This window comes from Mytilus galloprovincialis, chromosome 6 (assembly GCF_965363235.1).
Source record: "Mytilus galloprovincialis chromosome 6, xbMytGall1.hap1.1, whole genome shotgun sequence".
Lineage (NCBI taxonomy): Eukaryota > Metazoa > Mollusca > Bivalvia > Mytilida > Mytilidae > Mytilus > Mytilus galloprovincialis.
The window spans coordinates 75,607,345-75,633,056 of record NC_134843.1 but is presented as its reverse complement, the minus strand read 5'-3'; the positions used below and the strand labels follow the sequence as shown (position 1 = coordinate 75,633,056).

At 32.1% G+C, this 25,712-nt stretch overlaps 2 protein-coding genes across 2 annotated transcripts; both read left to right on the top strand.

Moving 5' to 3' along the window:
- Positions 1-279: 279 nt before the first annotated feature.
- Positions 280-6,286, top strand: LOC143080334 (uncharacterized). Its single transcript, XM_076256132.1, has 6 exons — positions 280-427; positions 2,728-2,796; positions 3,806-3,887; positions 4,244-4,368; positions 5,070-5,129; positions 5,883-6,286. Exons 1-6 carry the CDS (start codon positions 406-408, stop codon positions 6,059-6,061), a joined length of 537 nt encoding a protein of 178 aa, XP_076112247.1. The 5' UTR covers positions 280-405; the 3' UTR covers positions 6,062-6,286.
- Positions 6,287-8,822: 2,536 nt separating this feature from the next.
- LOC143080333 (uncharacterized) lies at positions 8,823-21,236 on the top strand. Its single transcript, XM_076256131.1, has 7 exons — positions 8,823-8,983; positions 10,494-10,596; positions 14,830-14,948; positions 16,529-16,610; positions 17,159-17,283; positions 19,736-19,795; positions 20,917-21,236. The coding sequence occupies exons 1-7, from the start codon at positions 8,947-8,949 to the stop codon at positions 21,093-21,095; spliced, it is 705 nt and encodes a 234-aa protein (XP_076112246.1). The 5' UTR covers positions 8,823-8,946; the 3' UTR covers positions 21,096-21,236.
- Positions 21,237-25,712: the final 4,476 nt, after the last annotated feature.

Genomic DNA, 25,712 nt, shown 5'->3' with positions numbered 1-25,712 from the left:
CACATTGGCTAAATAGAACTCATGAAATTTCTGACCGAGTTTGAGGACTTTTTAGGATGGCTATAGTATGAGAAAACACGAAAAGATGATATCTATTTTAAATTGCATTTATCTAATTACTAAGGAGGCTCTTTGATTCATCTACTGACCTATATCAAACTAAAATCGTCCATAATGATCCAAAATGACACCGTTCTTATCTATACATCGAAACCTAAGTATAAATATTTAGCCTTCTAATCCCGGTAATAGAGAATTAATTTGATCAGAAAATAAATGGACAATATTACATAATACTTGTATCTTATCATGTACTCTATAGCTTATACTACATGACCTAGTGATAAGAAACGTGTCGAGATAACTTCACTAACCAGACGACTGTATCCTGACCAGAGCGACACCATGAACACTCTTGCAGTTCCAAGTAAGTTTACCGCAAAAGTATAATAAATATTCAAAAATTGTTTTCACTTGTGATCATAGGTCAAATTCTGTTAATTATTCTTTAAGAATTATGCTGTTAAAATTACTTTCTCTGAACTATTTTTCTGAAACTTTGCATGCAACTTGAAATTGTTTCTTCTATTGAAAATAGCAAATATTTCATAGTCATTGATGTATTTGATTTAAAAATAATCTATAGGTGTTAACGTATACAAAAACGCAATATATATTAAAAAAAACTTTTTGGGTAGAGTTATAAAACGTTTTGTTTTATAGCGGTATAAACTTTTGAGAAGAGAGTTCAATCATATTTACTTATTTTTTTGTTGAATGAATTACGTGATTGTGTATATTATCAAAAGTGCAAAAAATACTGGTACTGTGCTTCGTATTTACTTTTGCTATATCATTCCTTATCAATATTCGAAAGAGTACACTATAATTAATAAATGAATAATAAAAAGAAACCCACTGTATATTAAACTATTTTTTTCACAAGAATTTTATATCTTCGTGCATTAACATTAATCATTAGGAAAGAACTATTCAAATGGATGGCATGGTGTTCTTCTACTCTGATTCCCAATTTGATAAAAAAAAAAATGTGGTCAAGCAGATGACAAAAACATTATTCTGAATCCAGATTTACCCCTTACCTTATAATGTTTAAACGACTCAGACAAAAATCCATTCCCCTAAATGGTTGCTTCGTTAGTAACTACTCTTACAACATAATTATAAAGTGCAAGGAATCATATAAAAGCGTATTAGTAAATATGACTTTATAGTCCTGAGTCTTTATCATGGTAGATTTAGATATCTACATATTTGTCAAATGTCGAATTTGCAAATATTCATTGACCATTGAATGTCTATATACTAGTATTCTATATGTGTAAATGGGTAAAGGTCCATTTTTAACGTTTACATTGATAATTTCCAATTAAAATAATGACCCCTTATCATACTATGGCATTCTTTAACGTGGGATTGACCCATATATAAGTTAAAACGGACAGGTCATGATACGGTGTCTCTGATAGAGATAAGGACAGAAAGGCGTATGATTGTTTGACCTGTAAGTTATTAATTGACTTACTGAAAGATCACCTATATCTGTGAACACCCCCTTCCTTTTGTCTCTAGTGGATGAATGTTGCATTGGTAATCAAATCAAAATCTACTCATTTTTATAATAAATGATATTTGGGTTTCACTAAAGGCCTTTCTTGTCAATCCTTGTCAGTGTTCCAACCGTGGTGAGTGGTTCTCACCAAAGCATTGCGGCATTCGCTTCCAACAATTATTAACAGCCACGAAATAGCAGGCTGGTGATGAAAGTTGCGTTTTAAACCATTCATTCAATCAATCAATCCATCAGTCAATAAACTAGTAAAGGTTACACTTTGTAAATACAGCTGTTTCTCAAACCACGCCTCTTTTGGGGAGAAATAGAATATTCATAGATATTTAATGTTGTTTACATACTGGTTCCCAGTTCCGATCTGTAGGTTGCATATCATAGAGACATAACTTGGGAATTTTACCAGTAAATATATATGTGCATATTGTTTACATTGTAATCTGTGGTAACCCTTCATTCAAGGTAGGGGTAGTTAAGAAAATTAGTGTTGGTTTAGGAAGTTCGGGGCATATAAACGTTGAAAATATGCCGCACAGCCCTGTATTTTGACCTTTGAAAAAAATAGTAGTGCATATGAACTTTCTATTCTAGGATATGATATTTTTCAAAACTTCATAACAAAAGTGGTACATTTTTAACCTTAAAGGGAGTTCCTATGGGAAAATGCGTTTTCAATATTTACAGAAATGTAAATCTTAAGCGGAGCAATTGTTCACACTTCAAAACATTCACTAACTAAATATTTCATCTTTTATCATAGCTGTGTCTGCTTTGTAGTTACATTGAATCCCCTTGTACTTTTTTAATTTATGTCACTGCAACTTTTGAACAAAAAACAAATTTATTTAAATTGTATGTTTATATCATGATTTGCTAATAATCAAAACACATATACCGGTTTGAGCTTTTGCAAAAACACTTTTCGCTTTTTATGATAATGCAAAAAACCATCAAACTATATGTGTATGTCCCTCGAGAAGTTTATGAGGGTTCGAATTTGTTGTTATGAACACGAATTAAACAAGACTCCTTCCTCATCATGAGGGTTGTGCAAATAAATTAACCATAGATACGACGTCATATTCGAATTTAATAATAATAATAGATTAATGATATCGATACGTTTGTACTTTCAGTTATTTGTATTTTGATTGCTAGTACCAATGCCTTATTATTTGATGTAACTGGCGGACTTAACAATTTAGGTAAGTACAAAAATTAAGCAAAAAGATATACTAGGAAGATGTGGTATGAGTGACAATGAGACAACTCTCTATTCAAATAACAATTTATAAAAGTAAACCATTATACGTAAATGTACGGCCTTCAACACGGAGCCTTGACTCACACCAAACAGCAAGCTATAAAGGGCCCTAAAAATAAGTCCTGTAAAACATTCAAACAACGGTCTAATCTATACAAAAACGAGAAACGAGAAACACGTACGAACTACATAAACAGACGACAACTACTTTACTGTATCAGATTCCTGACTTAGGACAGGTGCAAACATTTGCAGCGGGATTAAACGTTTTAATGGTACCAAACCTTCTCCCTTTTCTTAAACAATAGTATAACATCACAAAACAGAAAAACACACTATAAAATATTAATTGGAAGGCTTAACTCAATCAAAAAACGCAAATTAAAACACAATGAACAAATAAATTTGATCTCCGATACCTGAATGCAAAATCATAGTTAGTAAAATTTATAAGGGATAAATAATTAAAGTCAAATGTTAATAAACAGGTTTAAACAAATTTAAAGTTAGATACCACTGTGAAATATTATTAAACAAAACACATGATTCGTTCATTATTGTTTGTCGGATTTTTTTTGAAGGATAAGGTCGTTTGGAACAAAAAATCAGGACAACACATGGCATAATACAACTTTGTTATTAATGACGAAATATTGCACAAGAACAATACGTTATATATTTATTTCATCTGTGGAAAGGGTTTGTTCCTATTCGGAAATTTGTTTTGCGGAATCCGGTTATTCATGTTGTCGTTTGATTCTATTGTCCGGTTATATACCGTTTAAATTAATCTTCGATATCCGGAGATTATATGAAATATCAAGTATCAATTTAATTATTTTATCTAGACGACAGACATTTAAAGAAACTCTATAATCGAGCCCCAAATTGATATCTAATTGAAAAATGCCTAATTGCATTATGTTGGGATAATTTTTTGTACTTTTCAGATGCTTTTCTTGTAAAGAACTGCAGGCCAGTCGCCGCTCCGGCTCACGGAACCGTGTCTTGTGCATATAGCACTACAGATTTGTAAGTGCGATGTAAATAACATTAACTTCATATGTAATGCTAAATAAAAGATTCTATCAAATTTATAGATTCCCAATTTTTTTTATTTTAACAGTTGTATTTTAGAACATACCAAAATGAAGTAACATATATAAGTTCTAGACATGACAAAATGAAAAAAAAATAATGCAAAAGAGAAAAACAACGACCTGAGGGAAAAAAAATAATAATCGAAAAAAAAACCCAAATATATAGACATCATAGTTATGGTTTATTACTTTTATTTTATAAATGGTTTACTTACTTTTAAGTCACAATGGCATTTTGTATTTAAACGAATGATGGAGTATAACATGTTTGACATATTATCTTTAAAGGACTTGTACGGCAACATGCGACACTGGCTTCAGTTTCCAAGGTTTACCAGCAAATAGCAAACTTTCTTTAAAATGCACAACAACAAGCATTTGGGCTGATGGTGATAGATTCCAAGACTGCGTGGGTAAGTTGGTGTTTCTCTTTGTCAATCACAGTCGATTAGTGACTTTCCGTTTTGAATTTTCCTCGTTGTTCAGAATTTTGGGGATTTTACTTTTTCCTAATGTGTACTGTACAAAAATACTATTACCATTTAACGAACACTGGACGAAGTTAATTATTTTATGTATTTACTACAATAGAAAAAATTCATACTCAAGCTAGTGTACACAATCTTTCTTTATGAACTGTTGCTAAAAAAGCAGAGAAGAATACAATAGTCAATTGTAATCCACACGATATAGACAACACAATAACATCTAAAAGTGGCAAATTTAAAAGCGCACTGCTTAATATTTCTGTTTAAAGATACGTTGAATTATTATCACTAGTCAATTCAAAACTTCCGTATAAAAAACGGGTGGGGGTTATTTCCTTATATACATGTTCCATTGAATCTATATTAATGTCTAAATACGTCAACGTCAACTTTATGCCTTCATAGCGGTTGTTTGGATGTACGTTCATGAATAAAGCACAATGTTTAAATGCAAACTTGATTAACGTGAAGAGCTATATGACCAGAAAGGACTTACTGATAAGAGCAAAATGCTTAAGGGCTATATGTGACAAAAAAAAAACCCACTAATAAAATTATCAAAAACTAATTCTTGGGTTCAACCACACAAACATATTATACTTATGTCTTTTCTCTCCAAATTACAGCTGGTGACGGACACACTGGAACTGGGACCAATGTGAGCCCAAGACCACCAGTATTCACAGGTAACTGAAAATAGGCATACTATTTTAAACTTGAGCTATGATATTGTGTTTGAATGTGTTTTTTAAATGTTCAAGCACCAACGATATTTACGTTTAAATGATGTATCTATTAATGTTTTTCTGTTTCATACGACTTTTAATATCTTGATTTGTCCAGTCAAGTATTCAACATTTCGGTGTTAATATGAATATCAATAATGTGGTCTTTATAAATTTCCTGTTTACAAAACTAAGGATTTTCTTATCCCAGGCATAGATTACCTTAGTCGTATTTGGCACAACTTTTTGGAATGTTGGATCCTCAATGCTCTTCAACTTTGTACTTATTTGGCTTTATAAATATTTAGATATGAGCGTCACTGAAGAGTCTTGTGAAGACGAAACGCGCGTCTGGCGTACTACATTATAATCCTGGTACCTTTGATAACTATTTGTTTACTCTTAATATAGTAACGAGGTGTATACTCTTGTAAACTACTGTTGCCTTTTATGTATCTCATGTTGTGCATATGCCGACTATTTCCATATAATTCCTTGCCTGTTAGGATACAATACAGAGAATGATTGAATTTCCTTACCTGGTGTGGTATTTAGTTTTTCACCTTTATGTTTTTGGCTGATTTAAATCTCAGACGAGTCGGAACTCAAACATTTTTGGATACTTAAAATGTAGCATCGACATTAATGATTATTTGTTTAGCAATTTAATCTAATATCCGGATACAATATTCAACGATTTGTTTTGCTTTGTAGGAACATGTGTTGATCAATTATCAGCTTGTCCAGGTGAAGGTGACTTTACAGCCTGCACCGCTTGCAATCAATTTGTGACATGCGCACCAGATGGTATTTTCATCACTACATGTCCACCACCTACAGTTTGGGATGATAATGAGAAGAAATGTTCTATGGTATCAAAAACCTGCTCATAAACAATGAACTATTATCATGAACAAGTATCATCATAGAAAAAAGTTTTAGTCAGAGTATACTGTGCATTTAGGTATACTTTGTAGTCACGTGGTACGCAAAAACACGAAACACTTAAATGAATCATAAAATCATAAAAAAAATTTCTAGTAGTTTTTATATCAATCTAGTTAGTTATGTTGAAATCTTTGCAAAACGAGAATGTATTAAAAGGTAAGAAGGTCCTCTTCTAGCGTTAGATATTATCTCATCAAAAGTTGAACTGAAGGCATCATTGTTCGGTTAATCGTTACATGCCTTTTCTGAAAACATACTGCTGGATGTGATTATTGTTCGCGGGATGCATATATGAAAAAAGTTAAATCACAAAAATACTGAACTCCGAGGAAAATACAAAAAAGGAAACTCCCTAATAAAATGGCACCTTATATATTTTATTCATACAATTTGAATATCAACAAAGGTAACCTGCAATTTCTAAAGTGTTATCTACATAGTATTTGCAATTTAGATAAGACATATCTCATTAGATGATTCCCCAATTAATCGAATTATGGACAGATTTCTTGATAATAATAATGCTATTTTAAGTACTATTGACTTTTACGTTGTGGTCTATTTTTATTTGTTAAGGAAGCTGGAGTACCATAAGAGAACCCCCTACAATGTACCTTCGGTAGAAAAAAGACAATATTTACCAAGTTAAGAAAGTAGTCGAACGCACATGTCACTTGTGGGGTTCCAACTAACAACATCATAGTTCGTATCCTAATGATACAGAAGTTGAACTGCTTTAGACCACTAAGCCATCTAGGACCAAAAATTATGAAGGCTATGAACATATGTATTCCAAATGATTACAGCTGTTCAAGGAATTTTATGCAATCTAAACATCCACTTTTAAAAATAGGCGAGGGCAAAAATATAAAATATACATTACTTTTCTATACATACATATAAAGAAATATGCTTAGTGCTTTTACAAATAAACAAATACCAACTTGGAATGCGATTAAACAAAATTATAAGGCTATGCGTTGAAAACTACGTGTGAAACGTTTCCGTAACGAAGAACTTGCTTTTACGACGATTGTATATCATTATGTCTAATAGTCCCCTAACAGCACATCAGCTATTCCTACTTTCATGCTAATATTATTGAAACAAGTCAGCCATCAGCAGCATCGATCCACTTACTTCTTCCAGGAAGATATCCTTGTGACAATTGTTTCGTCAGTAGCATCGAACAACTGATGGTATCATTAGGACAAACAGCCCAACAGCAGTATCGACGCATTAACAACATGTACATAACATTAAAAACCAATTACTCAACAACACGAACCTCACCAAAACCGATGGTGAACTCATGTGACGCGGAAATGTGAGCACTTCCTACTCCACATGTGATACCCAATATCTTGCTCAAATAAGTACCAATCCGGTATTAAGGTGGTACATAACACTACAGGGAGATAATTCTCTAAAAATTGGGTAAACGTTTTAATTACTTTCTATTGTTGAAGAAATATTTTAAAGGTTCTCAATGATCAAAATTGGTGTTAATCAAACTGCTTTTTGTCCAACGAAAATTTTCAGATAAAGTGTGTAGTTCAAGTTTTTTGAAATTTTATATCTTTGTCATATAGTCAAAGTAAACATTTTGTCAAAATTTTATGAATATTAAACAAAGCAAATTAATTTTAGTGAAGATGTTTGGAACCACCTTAAGGTTATATATTTCCTTTTATATAGTAGTCTATAATTATATTTATTAAAGTTCAGTTATCATTTTTTATATAAAATAAGTACCCAATATTTTCAATATTTTCAAATTGGAAGCGTTGAAATATTGGACCGGTCAATAGTTCCAACTTTTTGCCCTAGATGAAACAAATTTACAACATGCTTCATATATTTAACCCCGCCACATTCTGTATGTATGTGCCTGTCCCGTGTCAAGAGCCTGTAATTCAGTGTTGGCAGGATTGTTGTTTGATTGTTGTTTGTGCAGGACATAACCTTATCAAATAGAATATATATGAAGTAAACGTTAAACAGGATGGTTGGGTTTCTGCTTTTTATATTACCATAGTTGATTAAGCACTAACATTTATTGTCTTTGGTCACTTTCGGTGTAATAAAACACTTACTGACTGGACATTCGTGGAATAATAAGTATAATAACCCCTCAGATACAAATATTGACCGCGGCTACGAATCAGGGCAATAGGTAATTGATTTAAATTTAAGTATAAGAGGACGAAAGATACCAAACAAACATTCAAACTTATTAATAGTCGAAAATAAACTGGCAACGCCATGGGAAAAAAAGAACAACATAAAAAACTAAAAACTGATCAACATGAACCCCATCAAAAACTGGGTTGATCTCATGATCCCAACAATGCAACAACAATACATATTACAAGTATCAGTTTGAATATTTTAAAACGTTGAAGAGGTAAAATGACGATGCTAAAATCTATAATTTGTTTTCTAACATACAACAATTCTGGAATAAAAATAGAAAACAAAATGCAACACATTTCGTACAGTTCTGACAGGTGACAACTGTCTTGCTTTCAAATATGCGAATAAACTTAATGACAAAGATCTTCCGTATGTCATAGTAATATTCAGTGGTATTTTGATATAAAATATTGACATTTCTTAGTGTCCAAGTTTTTGTGTAAACTAATCGTTACCTTACTGAAACACTGTCAACTACTTCAAATAAACTATGGCATTTAAGTATTCAAATAAAAACTATGCATGTATAGTACGTATAATAATAAATAGATAAATAAACAAAAAATCTATTTTCCTGATTCCGTGGTCGATATATAGGCACGCCTGGGTTAATGCATATGTTTTCAGAATCAGCATGGAAACAGCCCTGATTATTTCTGTACTAATTTTAGGTAAGTTTTCAGTATCAAGAACTGTTTGCAATTTAAAATTAAGTTTGAACAATTTATGAATTATACATACACTATGATAGGTAACCGCCTCGAATCTGACTGCGTGTTGATAATTATTGGATAAAAACAAGTGAGAGTAAATAAGCCTTTAGAACGACCGTAGCAACGAGTACATAAATAAACTGTAAAAAACGTAACAGCTATTTAAGGGATATAAGAAAAGTCATTCAACATATAATGAAAACAATTTGTGTTCGTCGATGTTTTCTCACTCAAGTGTTGACGTTATTTTTGTTGTCTTTGTTTTGCTCACAAAAAGCAGCATATTATATCGCCAAATTTGGCACATTAAACGTAACCAATTTAAAATCACTCATAAGATGGTTTGTCAAATTAGAACAGAATAGTATGAAATTAAACAACCAATTCTTGATAAAAACGTTGAGAAATGTAAAATATTTTGTTATTAAAAGTTTCTATTCATCTTAGGCTAAACACAAAAGAATTGTACAAATTTCCATAGAAGGGCAACAAATCCAAAAAAGAATCGCCGGCAAATTTCACCTATATCATCTCAAATGAAAGATCGTGTCTTTCTGGTCATTTTTGCTTATTCTAGTTTTCATTTATCTTTTAATTTTTTAAGATATTATTAAAAACAAAAAAAAAAAAGCAAAAATTGGCTAAAATAATCACCAAAGGGCAGTAACTCTAATAAGGAGTCGCCTGAAGATTGAACAGTCATTAAAAAAAAATGAGGGCTAAAAATAAAGAAAAAAAAAGTATAAAATTTGTCATTTATGGTCAATAACTCCTATTACTAGTCGCCTGAAAGCTTTCAAGACAATAAACTATTCGTAAAATTGATCTTTTTTATCATTTTTGTCCTATCAGATTGTATCTATTCTTAAAAGTTTTCAAAATACTAGACGCAACTTGTTTTCTACCGCTGTGTTTTATTTTTGGCCATCTCGGTTGGCCAGCGGGGTCATCAAACACTTTCTTAAACATAGATATGCCAATGCTGATTATGATAAAGCTTAGCTAAAATTGATTCAATAGTTTCAGACGAGACGATTTTTGTAAAAGTTAACGAACGACGACGTCGATGGACGACGCACGCAAAGTTATCAGCATAGCTCATTTGGCTCTATGGGCCAGATGGGCTTAACACTAATGGTCCAAGGAAACCTATATAAGACGATTAGTTTTATCTCGGAATACTTCACTTCAATAAAATACCCGAGTAAAAAAGATGGCAAAATTCTATTATAATACTATGATAATGATAAAAATAACAATAACATAATAACAAATAAACACATAAGAGCCACTGCACATTATCAATCAGATATTTCAAAATTAAACAATTTAAACATGATCAATCGACAATGAAAACACGAAACAGATGCATACATACTTAAACAACGTCACTAAAATAATCAATGAAAAAATTAATTTTAGTTCTGTTACAATTACAATTTACTTTAGTCAGTTGCTTCGATTTCAGGATATTTTACGATTGAACATGAGTGCCAAACTAGTATGTGCAATAAAACAAATAGTCCTAGAAATGGAAAAGTAAACTGTGTCGAAGATGGGAAAGGAAATTTGTAAGTAAAACATACATGATAAATGTAAATACAATTGTATATGTCGTGAACATGTTATTATTTTGTACAGGTTATTACCTGTATAAACATTTCATACAAGTAATTACTTGTATAAGGCTATTATACAAGTTATTATAGTCCGTTTGATTTCTATAAATCTTCAGAAACTAATTCTTAAAAATTCATTGTCACTAATACATATTTTTTTCTTCATGTGTGTAAATGTATGATATATACGAACTCTGACTATGAGTATCATAATTTTGAACTAATAATCAAAAAAGTTACTCATTGGCTCTCTATGTTACTTCTATTTTTTTAATATAAAATACTCAATGGAGTACGTATGAGTAGTGTAATATCCTTCCATTCAAAACAAAAACATAAGACATGTGCTTTAAACCTGTTTTATTGTACCATGTGACTTTACTCATTTGAATACCTCCGGTCATGTCATTACTGAGCTTTTTGTATGCAATGAGAAATAAAAGCATGCAAACAGAAAACTCAGTAATCACATGACCGGAGTTATTTAAATGAGTAAAATCACATGGTACAATAAAACAGGTTTAAAGCACATGTCTAATGTTTTTGTTTTGAATGGAAGGCTGTTACAATATTCATACATACTCCAATGAGTTATTAATATTAGAAAAAATAGAAATAACATAGAGACCTAATGAGTAACTTTTTTGATTATTGGTTCAAAATTATGATATTCATAGTCAGAGTTCGTATATATCATACATTAACGCACATGAAGAAAAAAAATATTTATCTTTAAGAATGAATTTTTAAGAATTATTTTCTGAAGATTGAAAGAAGTCAAACGGACTATACCTGTACAAATTCAATTGTACAAGTAATTACTAGTACAATTTTGACTGAGAAAAAGATAATAACTTGTACAAATCATTATCCTACATTGGACTATTTGATGTTCTCAACAAATCGTTTCTTTTTAAACAAATATAATACAAATAATTTATGACTAAGACCTAAAGGTATAAACTTTTAACATTTGTGTACTTTTTGTATAACAAATATATGACCAATTACTAAAAAAGTCAAAACTAATTTGTAAAGAAGCAAAACAGTTTAGAAAAAAAAAATACATCATGATGAAATAATTAACTTGATCTTCTAGCAATTCGGTGTTCACATTCGTTAGATACAGAGAGAAAATTATTAAGAAACTATGGTTTCAACTTCCTCAGGCAAAGTTGACTTTAGATGAATTTGACTATTTGTTTTAGTTATTTTTGTCATATAGCTCTTCAACGGTTTCAGTACTCATACATCTTCGGATTTCAAATGTTTGGCTTTGAGCGTTCCTGATGAAGGTAAACCCAGAAAAGCGCTCCGGACGCATAGAATTATTAAACGTGTTGTTTTCAATTTTTAAGTATGAATGTACCCTACCGAATTCGACTATTTACCGGGTTTGTAATAATATTATCAAAACGACGGGTGCCACATGTGGAGCAGGATCTGCTTACCCTTTCGGGGCACCTGAAATCATCTCCATTTTTTGGTAGGGTTCGTGTTGCTCATTTTAAGCTCACCTGGCCCGAAGAAGATTTTTTAAAAGATTACAAAAATTTAAGAAAATAGTTGAAAATTGACTATAAAGGGCAATAACTACTTAAAGGGTCACTTGAACATTTTGATCATGTTGACTCATGGACGACGGACGACGACGGACGCCAAGTGACGGGAAAAGCTCACTTGGCCCTTTTGGTGACCCGGCCAACCAACCAAGATGGCCGCCATGGCTAAAAACCGAACATAGGGAGTAAAATGTAGATTTTGGATTATTGTTTATCAGGTTAAGATCTATCTGCTCTGAAATTTTCAGATGAATCGGAGAACTCTTTGGTGGGTTCCTACCCCTAAATTGGTAATTTTAAGGAAATTTTGCCAGTTTTGGTTATTATCTTGAATATTATTATAGATAGAGGTAAACTGTGACGGCAATAATGTTCAGCAAATTAAGATCTACAAATAAGTCAACATGATCAAAATGGTCAATTGACCCCTTAAGGATTTATTGCCCTTTATAGTCAGTTTTTAACAATTTTCCGTAAATTTTTGAAATCTTTTACAAAAATCTTCTCCTCTGAAACTACTAAGACAAAATGTACCCAAACTTGTCTACAATATTCATAAGAGTATCTAGTTTAAAAAAAAGTGTCCCATGACCCTGCCTGCAAACCAAGATGGCAGACATGGCTAAAAATAGTACATAGGGTAAAATGCAGTTTTTGGTTTATATCTCTGAAAATGAAGCATTGAGAGCATTGGGGTTCGTGCTGCTTGTTCTTTTGTTTTCTATGTTGTGTCATGTGTACTACTGTTTGTCTGTTTGTCTTTTTCATTTTCAGCCATGGCGTTGTCAGTTTATTTTTCTATTTATGAGTTTGACTGTCCCTTTGTTATCTTTCATCCCTCTTTTAGAGCAAATTTGACTGGTGGCAAAAATGTTTATCAGATTAAGATATATCTGCCCTGAAATTTTCAGACAAATCCGACAACCAGTTGTTGGGTTGCTGTCCTCAGTTAGTAATTTTATGGTAATTTTGCAGTTTTTTGCTATCATCTTAGATATTATTATAATAATGATTTTAACCTTATTTTACTTTTTTTCCAAAGAATCAGTTAATACAGGTGAGCGACACAGGCTCTTTAGAGCCTCTAGTTTGTTTTCTATTTGGGTTCTTGTGTACTATCATTTGTCTGTTTGTCTTTTTCATTCTAAGCCCTGGCGTTTTCAGATTTTTCGATTTATGAGTTTGACTGTTCCTCTGATATTTCTCCCCTCTTTTATTAATGTAAAGGAAGCCAAATTAAGCACTTCGAAATATTTCTTACGGCAGTATGGTGTTTTGAATGAAGCAGAAATTGAAAAAAAAAAAACTCAATGGCAAAGTGGACGTTATTCATTTAGTATTTTACCGTTGATGAACTTGATTTGAACAGCACATTCCAATTGGACGTCATTTATAATTGTTCTACAATCCTGATATGTTTGGTCAGTTCTGCGGCTAGAACAGTTTCAGACAGTTCTGCTGACAGTTCTAGGGGTAGAACTGATTTAGCTAGTTCTGTTGACAGTTCTACGATTAGAACTGATTTAGAAGTTCTACCTAGAACAGTTTTAGACAGTTCTACCTTGAACTGATTCTGAGAGTTTTTCTGTGAACAGTTCTAGCTTATGCCAGATTATTCTGACAGTTCTAATGATAAGTTAGAAGTGATCTTCACTGTAACTTAAAGATAATGTGTTGTACAAGTCATTATCTTTTACTGTAAAAAAATTGTACAAGGAATTAATGATACAATAATATTTGTACAAGTAATAACTTGTATGATGGCATCATACAAGTAATAACTCGTACAAAGTTTTTGTACAAGTAATAACCTGTACAAAATAGTAAAATGTACACAACATATATATAATTTTCAGCATTATATAGACATTTTCTCGTTCTTTTTCTCTATCTTGGAATACATGCTCTTAATTTTGTTGTTCTTGCAATCGTTGGATGATCTACCTTGATACTCACGAGTTGAATTTTGTGTCTTGATTTTTGTTTAATTCACTATCTTTAGCAATTTTGTGTATCGTTTCCTGGTTGATTGGGCTTTTTTCGAAACCAAACTTAACGTTATATTGTCACTGACGTATATATTTATAACGGTTGAGTAACTCTCTCAAAGAAGTATATTGTTGGTGGCAAATGCGACGCACCTGAGGCTATTTGTGCGTTTTGATTGAAATTTTTAAACATGTTGTTTTCATTTTTTTTACATCACTGGGTCAATACCTCTGCTGGTGGATTATCAGTCCCCGAGGGTATCATCAGCTCAGTAGTCAGTACTTCGGTACTGACATGATTTAACAATTTTTTTTTCTAAAATTGTCCGTTTATAAATTTTGAAATTATTAAGAAACTAAGGTTTTAACTCCCTCATGCAAAGTTGACTTTAGATAAATTTGGCTATCAATTTTAGGTATCTTTGTCATATAGCGCTTCAACGGTTTCGGTACTTATTCATCCTCGGATTTCAAATGTTTGGCTTTGAGCGTTGCTTGTGAAGGTAAGTCTAGAGAAGCGCTTCGGACGCATTTAAATGATTAAACGTGTTGTTTTCAATTTTTTTTATCGAATCACCATATAACACCATAACTATCTAGTTAATGTGAGAGATTCATTCTTAATTTATTTTCAGGAAATGTTACGCTACATGTTACCGTGGATTTACCTTTCAAACTACGTCAGTAGAGTTTCGTACCTGTAATCAGATAGATGAATCCTGGCAAACTGGAAATATATTTCCTGATTGTATAGGTGTGTTAATGACATCAATACTTATTCATAGGAATTTTAATCACTTATTAATGATTGGGGTATGAAACAAGCCACATTATTTGACCTTAAAGTTTGAACAAAATTAATACAAATCAGTTTCAGCTAACTGAAAAGTTTAAGAAGTTTCATTCTTTGCTATCTTGTTTGACTTTGAAATATTGATTTAACATTTAAATTGTACACATACTATCATTAACATGATTAAATGTTCTAAGGATTGAGATTTCATAGTTTAGAACGAAAATGTATATACAGAGTTGTTTAATGATCTATTACGCCTTAATTGTCAATAAGTTGGGTTTTTTTCCAAACAAAAGGGAGTGAAGAGGGCTTGAATAGTTATGAAAGGTACCAGGATTATAATTTAATACGCCAGACGCGCGTTTCGTCTTCATAAGTCTCGTCAGTGACGCTGAGACCAAAATAGTTAACATGGTTAAAACGCCAAACAAGTACAAAGTTGAAGAGCAAGTTGAAAATGGATACTTTTTAATAAATCCTACAATCGTCAATTTTTTTTTTGTACATTTGAACTGTGTAGTATATTTCAGGTAGCGATCCATATTTTAACACACTATGAACCATTTTTGTTAACCTATTCCATGTATTAACTGTGTAAAAATACATTACTAGGTAATGCTATATTAATTAAAGAAATGAATGATGTATGGAATAATTAAAGAAAAATACAATTATACAACCAAGCTTGTTAACAATTTATAAAATGCATATTTTTTTTAAAAAAGAAAGACAAATGTCCTTAAAATTCCAAACATATATAGAATTAGAAATTAAGGAACCTCCCCCTCAAAACCAACAAGACCCTCTTTTATCTCTAGAAATGGTGGTACATGATAGTTGACATTCGTCAAGTCGCCATTCTTGTAGTCTTTAGAATTCCATTGTTCTGTTAATTTTCGTTTAAATTGATCTCCAAAACCGGGATACTGTATGAATTATTTAGTATTTTTGTATTATATAAACGACAGATAACTCTATCGGTTGCATTTCTGGAAATATTGACAATGCAATTTCCCATAGGAACTCCTTTTACGGCTAAAACTGTACCACTTTTATTATGAAAATTTGAAAAAAATCTTATCCTAGAATAGTAGGTTCATATGCACCACAATTTTTTTCAAACGTCAAAATATAGGGCTGTGCGGCATATTTTCACTGTTTATATGCCCTAAACTTCTCAGAGTTTAAACTAACACTTATTTTCTTAACTACCCCTACCTCGAATGAAAGGTTACCACAGATTTCAATGTAAACAATATGCACATGTTTATTTACTGGTAACATTCCCAAGTTATGTCTCTGTGAGATGGAACACAGAGAGCATAACTGGGAAATATGAATATTCAAGATCTCCCCAAAAGAGGCGTGTTTTGAGAAACAGCTGTATTTACAAAGTGCAACATATAGTCGAGTTCCAAATGATTCAACATGTAGATATATAGTGTTAATCAAAGACAATTTGACAAGAACGTACTAGATGAATACTAGGCATTGTATTCTCAAATTTAAAATACACTACTATTTTAAAACTTTTACAGATGCTTTGCTTATGAAAAATTGCAAGACAACAGCCGCTCCTGCTCACGGAACCGTGACATGTGCGTATAGTGCTACAGATTTGTAAGTGCGGTGTTAATAATAGTATACCCTCATTAAGACTACAATCAAATCTACATTTGCCCATGATTAAACAAACCTGATTACTGTTGTAATTAGAAATCAAAAGGCGTTGACCAGACAGTTATTTTAAAATGTCAAGTGCAAATTGAATCTATCAGATTGTTGCATCTAATTTTAGAACAGATACATAGCATAATTGCCAATGGTACCAAATAAAAAGGATGGAAAAAACAAAAGGTCATCACACGATCTTCTATATTGAGCATATCCAATACAATATAATTAGCTATAAAAAACACATGAATGACACAATGTCATAGTAAAACTATTCAAAAGATAACCAAAGACTTGAGGAGAAAAAAAAATAGGCCAAAGAAAATATTGTTGACAACATATTTATGCTGCATATTAAATGTATAGTATATATGTTTATATATATTTTTTTTATATATGCTCTACTTCCTTTATAAATTACTTTATTTAATCTTATATCTATATATAAAGTATTGCAAGTTTTAAATGTAAGATATATTTACTATATTTTACAGGACTTGTACAGCAACATGCAACACTGGCTACAGTTTTCTAGGTTTACCAGCTAATAGCCAACTTTCTTTAAAATGCACAACAACAAATACATGGTCTGATGGTGATAGGTTTCAAGACTGCGTGGGTAAGGTGGTATTTTTCATTTTTAATGACAATCTTATGTAAACTGTAGAAACCAGTGGCATTCACTTTTCTGGATATATCTTCACTAGGATCGTTAAGGTTCATCATAACAAATGGACAAATATGGCCGTATTTTCACCTTAAAATCTAATCTGTGTACAGACTTTCCTGTGCTGTTTGGAAAGTTTTAATGCCTAGCATCCACTAGGTATATAAAAGTTAAATGCATTTTTGTGTTAAAGAAAGATAAAATCTTTCTTGGTTTTTGATGGGCATTTCTTTCCTTTCTGCGGAAGGTGTAAAAATAAACAAACACCTGAATTACTTTGATACTGTCCACTCACTGACTCAAATAAACTCTTTAACTCACCTATAGTTGTGAAGATACCTGTTGTCCATGTCAATTAAGGACAATCAAAACAATACAAACCGGTTTTTGACCTGAGGGAGCATCTCATAGTTGTATCACAACTTAGTTTATTTTCACACCTTCTGCATGAAGGAAAAAAATGCCCATCAAAATCCAAAAGAGATTTTATCTTTCTGAAACACAAAATGCATTTAACTTTATTATATATAGCGGATGCCAGGCATTAAAACTTTTCCAACTTCACAGGTAAGTCTATACTGAGAGTAATTTTGGCATGTACATACAGCCATATTGTCCGTTTGTTATGATGAACCTTAACAGAAACGCGTATTTGAAAGCTAAAGATGTATAAGAGTAAATATCGAAACTTGCGAGAGATTTATCACCAAATAGAACCTAACAAAATAGCAAAATCAATTTTAATATATCAATAAATGATATCAACAACACATATGTGAAATGGTAAAAATACCTTAAAATATTCATTATTCAAATGTTCACGTATCTATACTGTTTAATGAGATATCAAGGATAACAAATTAAAATTCAAACGTATGTGTCGAAAATGAACTGACAACGCCATGGATAAAAAAGAAATAGAAAAAAACAAACAAACATCAGAACAAAAAAAAAACTACATCGAGAATAAAGGACTAAGTAACACGAACTCCATCAAAAACTGAGAAAGATCTTAGGTGCTCCGGAAGGTTAATGTCTTCCTGTTTCACATGTGGCACCTGTTGTGTTGCTCATATGAGTACAAACCATGTGATATGTCTATTTCGGTAGGTCACATATGGAGAAAGATGACGAAATTGTAGTTATGACAAATACGATATTCCCGTGCTTGTATTTCCTATCATGATTTTCTTGATAGAGGCATGCTGCTCACAAGGAAGTTATCAAAATGGTGAAGTTGAAATAATCCCTTCTTAAATTTTACGGACACCATCACGAGTTGGTTGACTGTTATGGAATGACCGTTTCACAGATGATATCGGATATGTTCCTTACGTCGTTACTACAATCCCCTTCCCTTTTATGAATTTGACGGTCCAAATTAGACTTACCGGATTTGTTATAACATGAGCAACACGACGGGTGCCACATGTGGATCAGGATCTGCTTACCCTTCCGGAGCACCTGATATATCCCCCAGTGTTTGGTGGAGTTCGTGTTGCTTATTCTTAGTTTTATATGTTTTGTCATGTGTACTATTGTTTTCTTGTTTGTCTCTTTCATTTTTAGCCATGGCGTTGTCAGTTTATTTTCGATTTTTGACTGTCCCTCTGTCAACGTACATTTGTTCCGCCCAACAGAAGTTCCAATGGAAACTTTGTTATAAACATTGTCATAATATTTATTCCTGTTGGAACAAATATTCTATACCTTTGATAACTATACCATTAATTCCGTTTGGAACATATACTGTAATATTTGTTCCTGTGGAAATAATATTCCAGAATATTTTTTCCTTTTGGAAATTTTATTATGAAGGAACTTCTATTCCGTGACACCTCTGGTATCTTTCGTCCCTCTAATGCTCTCCAACTTCGTACTTTATTTGGCATTTGTAACCTTTTCTGATTCGAGCATCACTGATGAGTCTTTGGTAAACGAAACGCGCATCTAGTGCAAATAAAACATTGCAATCCTGATATCTATCATGAGTTTATTTTCACTTGGAACTCTTGGTTTAATAGCTTCCTTGTAAACAAGATAAAAAAAAGTATTGGCTCACTTTATATACATAAGAATATGTTTATTAATCAATTATAACATTTTGTACATAGAAAATAAAATACTACTAAATAATGGCGATGGTTTGAAACACAATTAGAAAGAACTATATAGAATGTGTCTAATACGTTTAAAGGCATCACGTTCTCACTGAATAATAAATGCATTTGGATGTCTTATTAAACTTCTCTGCTAGTGTCTCGGAATATAAGTTCATAACTGTGGTTCAAGATAATTGATATATTTTACCTTGACATCCATAAAAAACATCAAATATAATGTAGTTGGTAATTCTTGCTATTTCATCATATGTATACAAATGTCTCTTCTCTCAAAATTACAGCTGGAGATGGACAAACTGGTACCGAAACTCATGTGAGTCCAAGACCACCAATATTCACAGGTAATGTTAAATGAGGATAATATGCAATACATAAAAAAGAACATGTGGTAGGATTGCCAATGAGACAACTCTTCACAAAGACCAAATGGCATTGACATTAACAGCTATAATTCAGCGTAAGGTTTCAACAATGAACAAAACCCATACCTTATAGTCTGCTATAAACGGCCCCGAAATCACAAAGTTAAAACAATTACAACGAGAAAACTAACCGCCTATTTAATGTAAACAAAAAAGGACGAAATACAAATATGTAACACAGCAAAAATCGACAACCACTGAATTACAGGGTTTTGACTTGGGACAGGCACAAACATATAAAATGTGGCGTGGTTAAATATGTTAGGGGTCCCAACCGTCCCTTGACATGGGACAGTGGTGTTACAGTACAACACAATAACAAACTATAAAAATCAGTTGAAAAAGACTTAACTTATCAGATGGATAATAATTGAAATATATCTTACAACAAACAGAGTGGACGTGACCTGATACTTATACATCCTCACAACAAAAAGACACTAAGTACAGATATGAGAGTACTTGCAGTTATTGACAGCTAGTTCAAAGCCAATTGCAAATAAACAAAAAAAAAATCATGCATCTTAGACTAAATAATCAATCTGTACACATCCAACTTTCACGGATTTAGTGTTAGGACGTCATAAACAGTCCAATAAAAGCACGACCTTGTGCAATTATTATTGAGTTGGTCATTATAATATTGTGCTGGTCGTGAACATAAAAATGAGTTCTATATCTAATAATGTTTGTTTTTGTTACATTCGACTTCATCTTAGTGTGTATATTATAAATATATCATTTGAAATTTAATCACTGGTAAACTACTTTTGCTTTTAATGTATCTTATGTTGTGCATCTGCTGATGTATTTGCACATAATATCGTTCTGCTAATATATATACCACGAATTATAATTGAACTCTACTAATTTGTGTGATATTTGCCTTGTTCATCCTTTTATACATTTGCTTACCTTAATCTAGTTATTGTTCTGACCTCAAAACTTTGGGATTTCTTAAAATAAATCATTCACATTATTATCATTTTTTTTTACATCTTCTTATGAAAATAATCAAACTATTTGTTTTTGTTTTGTAGGAAAATGTATTGATCAACTATCAGCTTGTCCAGCTGAAGGTGACTTTACAGCATGTACCGCTTGTAATCAATTTGTGACATGCGCACCAGATGGTATTTTCCTTACAACATGCCCACCACCTACAGTTTGGGACGATAACAAGAAGCAATGTTCTATGGTATCGAGCACATGTTCATAAACGATGAACTATTATTAAGGACTGATATCATCATAGAAATTCGTTTAGAGTAGTGTGTATCGCTCATCTAGTGATAATTTGTAGTCACGTCTTATATAGATGCAAAACATTTTTAAATGGATCATAAAATCATAAAACGATTATTAGTTTTTGTTTTTCATAGGATGTTTCTCTATTATTTTCTTTATTAAAGATGAAGATAAAAAAAGTCATCTTTTAAATATTTCACTGAAAGTCGTATACTCTGATGAGTCAGAAATTAGAACAGATGCATCAATAAGCTAGCTTGGAAGAAAAAAACGGCTGACTGTATTTCTTCAAAAGTTCTACTTTCAACATCATGAATTGGTATGTTGTTCTATCAGTGTCTCGGCTTCTCAACTGTCTATGGGTACTTTGACTCTGATATAGATCCACCATCGCCAAGGTGAACAAAGAGGACAAATAGGTAAAAATCCTTTACGTAGAAACAAGAAGCTGTGGTATGATTGACAATGAGACCAGTCAGGATCTCGTTATTCAATGGTTGTCGTTTGTTGCTGTTTATCATATTTGTTTTACGTTGAACGTTCTGTACATCAATAAGGTCGTTAGTTTTTCTCGTTTTAGTAGTTTAACGTTTGCCATTTCAGGTCTCTTAATAGTTTACTATGCAGTGTGGTTATGCTCATTGTTGAATATTTGTCATTTTGTTTCTGGTGGAGAGTTTTCTTATCATACATAGTCTTATTTTAATTTAAGAGATATCAACACTCTAAAATAACTACTTTAGTATACCCCTATATAAAGTGTATACGTTCAGTGCTTCAAAATAACGTCGAAGGTACAATATACCCTAACATTGATTTCTTAAACGTAAATGTTCTAGCATACATGTCACAACTTAGACTTTGCATATGTTCATAACAGAATGAATAGTTGAAATATGTGGAAATTAGTCATAAGACTAACAGTTTATCAGCAGTGTTAAGGCTCGGTAAAAGTGAATGAAACCAATGACTCAATTTAAAGGGAGAAAAAGAAACCGGACCAATGCTTAGGTAAAATGTTAAAAATAAAATAAATATCAACTTGAAATGCGGTAAAACAAAATAAATGTATAAGCACTAAACTAAATACTTGGTGGAAATAGTATTATCGAAGCACTTGATCCATCTCATCGTGTCAAGTATTTTCTCAAAAGCAACGAAGCGGTTACGTCTACTTTCATAATGATATCCATCAGACTAGACGTGCATTATAAGAATTGGAGCACTTACTCCAATATTTCTCAATGATCATATCCGGGATCAAATTCTCGAGAATAACACTCTATCAGCTGTTATGAAGCACTTACTACTTCCTGTGTAATGTGTTCGGGACAAATAATCAACAGTGTCTAAGCACTAACAACATGTACTTAGAGAATGATATTAAAACGACTAGTCCATCAGCAGTATGAAAGCACTAAAATACTTCCTTTGTGAGATTACCAAGACAAACAGAGTACGAAGAGTATCGAAGCACTATATATTTGCTTTTTGCTGGAATTTGATGCGACTGTCATAAAGGTGAGAGGTTTAGCTAGCTTTAAAACCAGGTTTAATTCACCATTTTCTACATAAGAGTAAGCCTGTACTAAGTCAGGAATATGACAGTTGTTATCCATTCGTTTGATGTGTTTGAGCTTTTGATTTTGCAATTTGATTAAGAAATCCAAAACGAAGAGTCCCTAATCAAATGGCAACACCACACGCTGAAATACACCAAACGAATAGATAACAGCTGTTATATTCCTGACTTGGTACATGCATTTTCTTGTGTAGAAAATGATGGATCAACTTAAACCTCTCACTTGTACGACAGTCACATTACATCGACAACGATGTGTGAACAAAACATACAGATATGATAGGTAAAAATATCTAAATAGGGGTACAGCAGTGAACATCAGTCAACATTGTAATAACATCTTTGTTACTATAAAAACAAATATAATGTTACAAAGAAGCACAAAAAGACATATAGACAAAGCTCATTAGAGTAAATTAAAGTCAAGAAAAAAAAAATATACCATAAAGCAATAACACAATGACAGGATGTTTAACTACAGAGCTACGGTATATAGACAAAACACATAAGGATAAATGACAGACAAGAATACAAAAATAATAAAAGAACAATAACACAATGACGGGATGTATAAGTACAGAGCCACATACATTTTACGACGGCACAATAACACAATGACGGGATGTATAAGCACAGAGCCATATCATAGGAACACAAAAGGCATATATACAAAGCTTATAAGCAAAAATGAAAGACAAGAATACAAAAACTATCATATAACAATATCGCAATGACGTGATGTATAGAAATACAGAGTCACGTCAAATGGATATCAGCAAAAACAGAATAAAAAGTAAAAGTCCAAATTCATAAAGACAAATAAAAGAATACTATAACACGTTCTCAAGGTGATAAACAACGTCAGTACCCAGAATCTATACTTTAAGACTATCGTGTATTTTTTGTGAAGTTGATACGGTGTATTTATCAACTAGATCTTGATACCTCCCGATGACTTTTTTTTTTAGAAAAAAGACTAGATTTTCTTTGACACAACCGTGGTTCTTCAACTTTCTGCTAATAAACCGGTGACGTTTTTCAAAGTCCAAGTAACAGCTGCAAGCTCTTTAAATGAATAAGCTATGAATGTATATCCCATATGCAGGTAAAGTTGGTATATTGCTATAAATGTGGGGGGAAATTGAAATTGTCTCGTTTGTCATAAAATATGGTACTGAGTTGACCGTGTATGTCAAATTTGAGGTATCAGTCTCAACATGAGGCGCAGGAAGCCGTGTCTGTTGTTTCTTTAACTTCTAGTTCTGGGGGATATATTAATGGAATCCAATCAGAAAAGGTTAGGTGGAATGGAGAGATCATCATTAATATCTGTCTTCTTTGGTGATCTTGTTTTTACGTGTCTAGGAACTCCGATTCGTATAAAATAAGAAGAGGTCAGCAAGAAGAGACACACAGTTCATTCCCAAAGGAATGCCGACAATTTGTTTAAAAAGTCTACCTTTAAATTCAACATATATTTTGTCAATAAGAAACTCTATGAAACTGATCACTTGTTCCTCTGTGTAGTATGTTTTACCTTTTTGTTCACTATTGACAATATATGCTGTATGGTAACTCAAAGTAATAAATATTTAGCGTATGTTACAATTTTTATGTTGAGAAGCAACGTGGATTATTTCTTTAAGACGATTTTTCAATTTCACATGGGGAAAGGAAGTATACAGGGTTAAACAATCAGAAGGTTTGATAGGGCTAATTTATTAATCAGAAAAAGATCGAGATTTAAAATTATCCAGAAGTTCTTTACAGTGTTTTTATAATCCAAATAAGGTTAATACCACTACGTGAGAAAACAGTTTCACAGTATTTCTGAAGACCTTCTTTCACTGCGGACAGAATTTTTGTCAATCTAAACAAAAAGACAATAGTTTAGTCAAACATGCTGATGAGCCGGTAATGTACCGTTGTTTGTATGGAATTTTGTGAAGCTTATGTATCCGAAACAAACAAGTTAAGTCCTCTAATTTGTTTTTGAATGCAATGTTCATTGAAGTCATGAAGGACTTGGGATTCGCCAAAATCTTTGTCAAATGATATATGTTTTTATATGTGGGATTACCTTAGTGCTCATTTAATCTTAATTCTTTTACAAGACACGCATAGCGGTACGATTTAAATACGAAGACGATATTATTTGAAGCTTTGTCCGCAAGAACAACAACATACATATCATGAAGAAATGAAGACATTTCACAGTCTCTAAAACGGACCATTCGCATAGTTTTTCAACTTATGAATGCGATGTTTTATCAGAGACATGATTGTTTTGACCCATTGGTATATCACCTACTTAACAAGCAAGGATACAGATATCCCAATAATCACCGGTTTAGATATTTCACTGTGACTGTTGTTAAGATCATTTGTTTATTTGTTTGAACCAGATAATGATATTATTAAACTCCAGTAAACACATTCAATACCATGACCAAAATTACAAAGACAATTGAACAAACAAGTGTAACAAAACATCAGAATATAAAACTAAAGACCGAGCAACACGAACCTCATCACAGACAGACAGGGTTGAACTCTTGTGCCTCGGAAGGGAAAGTAGTTCCTACTGCACATGTGGCAACCATTGTCTTGCAAGTAAAAATAATAATATAATGTTTATACTTGTCTCTTTGTATATAAAATATAATTTAATCAACATATATTTCAAGTTAAAATCCTGAAAAAAATAAAACAATTAAAACTCAAAGTATTACGATATAAACTTATTGTACTTATTTTTTAAAATTTGTGAACCAAGTGGGAAACCATATAGCATTCTTTGAAATAATCCAACATTGCTTAAACATATATTACTATTATTTTTACTATTTTCTATCATTTGAAAGTTGACGTTGACCAAATACACGATACTAAAAAAAAACGTTATTTGTTTAGAATATACTAGTAATGTAATTGTTTAGTATTTACTAGTAATTCCTATATAAAGATAATGAGATGATACAGCACATTCCATTAATAGGTGTGAAT

What these genes read in the sequence shown, in the direction of transcription:
- LOC143080333 (XM_076256131.1), top strand. Translation starts at nt 8,947, where the DNA reads ATGGAAACAGCCCTGATTATTTCTGTACTAATTTTAG. An exon ending in TATTTCTGTACTAATTTTAG is followed by an intron (nt 8,984 to 10,493) that starts GTAAGTTTTCAG and finishes CTTCGATTTCAG; the next exon opens with GATATTTTACGATTGAACAT. An exon ending in GCGTATAGTGCTACAGATTT is followed by an intron (nt 16,611 to 17,158) that starts GTAAGTGCGGTG and finishes TATATTTTACAG; the next exon opens with GACTTGTACAGCAACATGCA.
- LOC143080334 (XM_076256132.1), top strand. Translation starts at nt 406, where the DNA reads ATGAACACTCTTGCAGTTCCAA. An exon ending in GCATATAGCACTACAGATTT is followed by an intron (nt 3,888 to 4,243) that starts GTAAGTGCGATG and finishes TTATCTTTAAAG; the next exon opens with GACTTGTACGGCAACATGCG. An exon ending in AAGACCACCAGTATTCACAG is followed by an intron (nt 5,130 to 5,882) that starts GTAACTGAAAAT and finishes TTTGCTTTGTAG; the next exon opens with GAACATGTGTTGATCAATTA.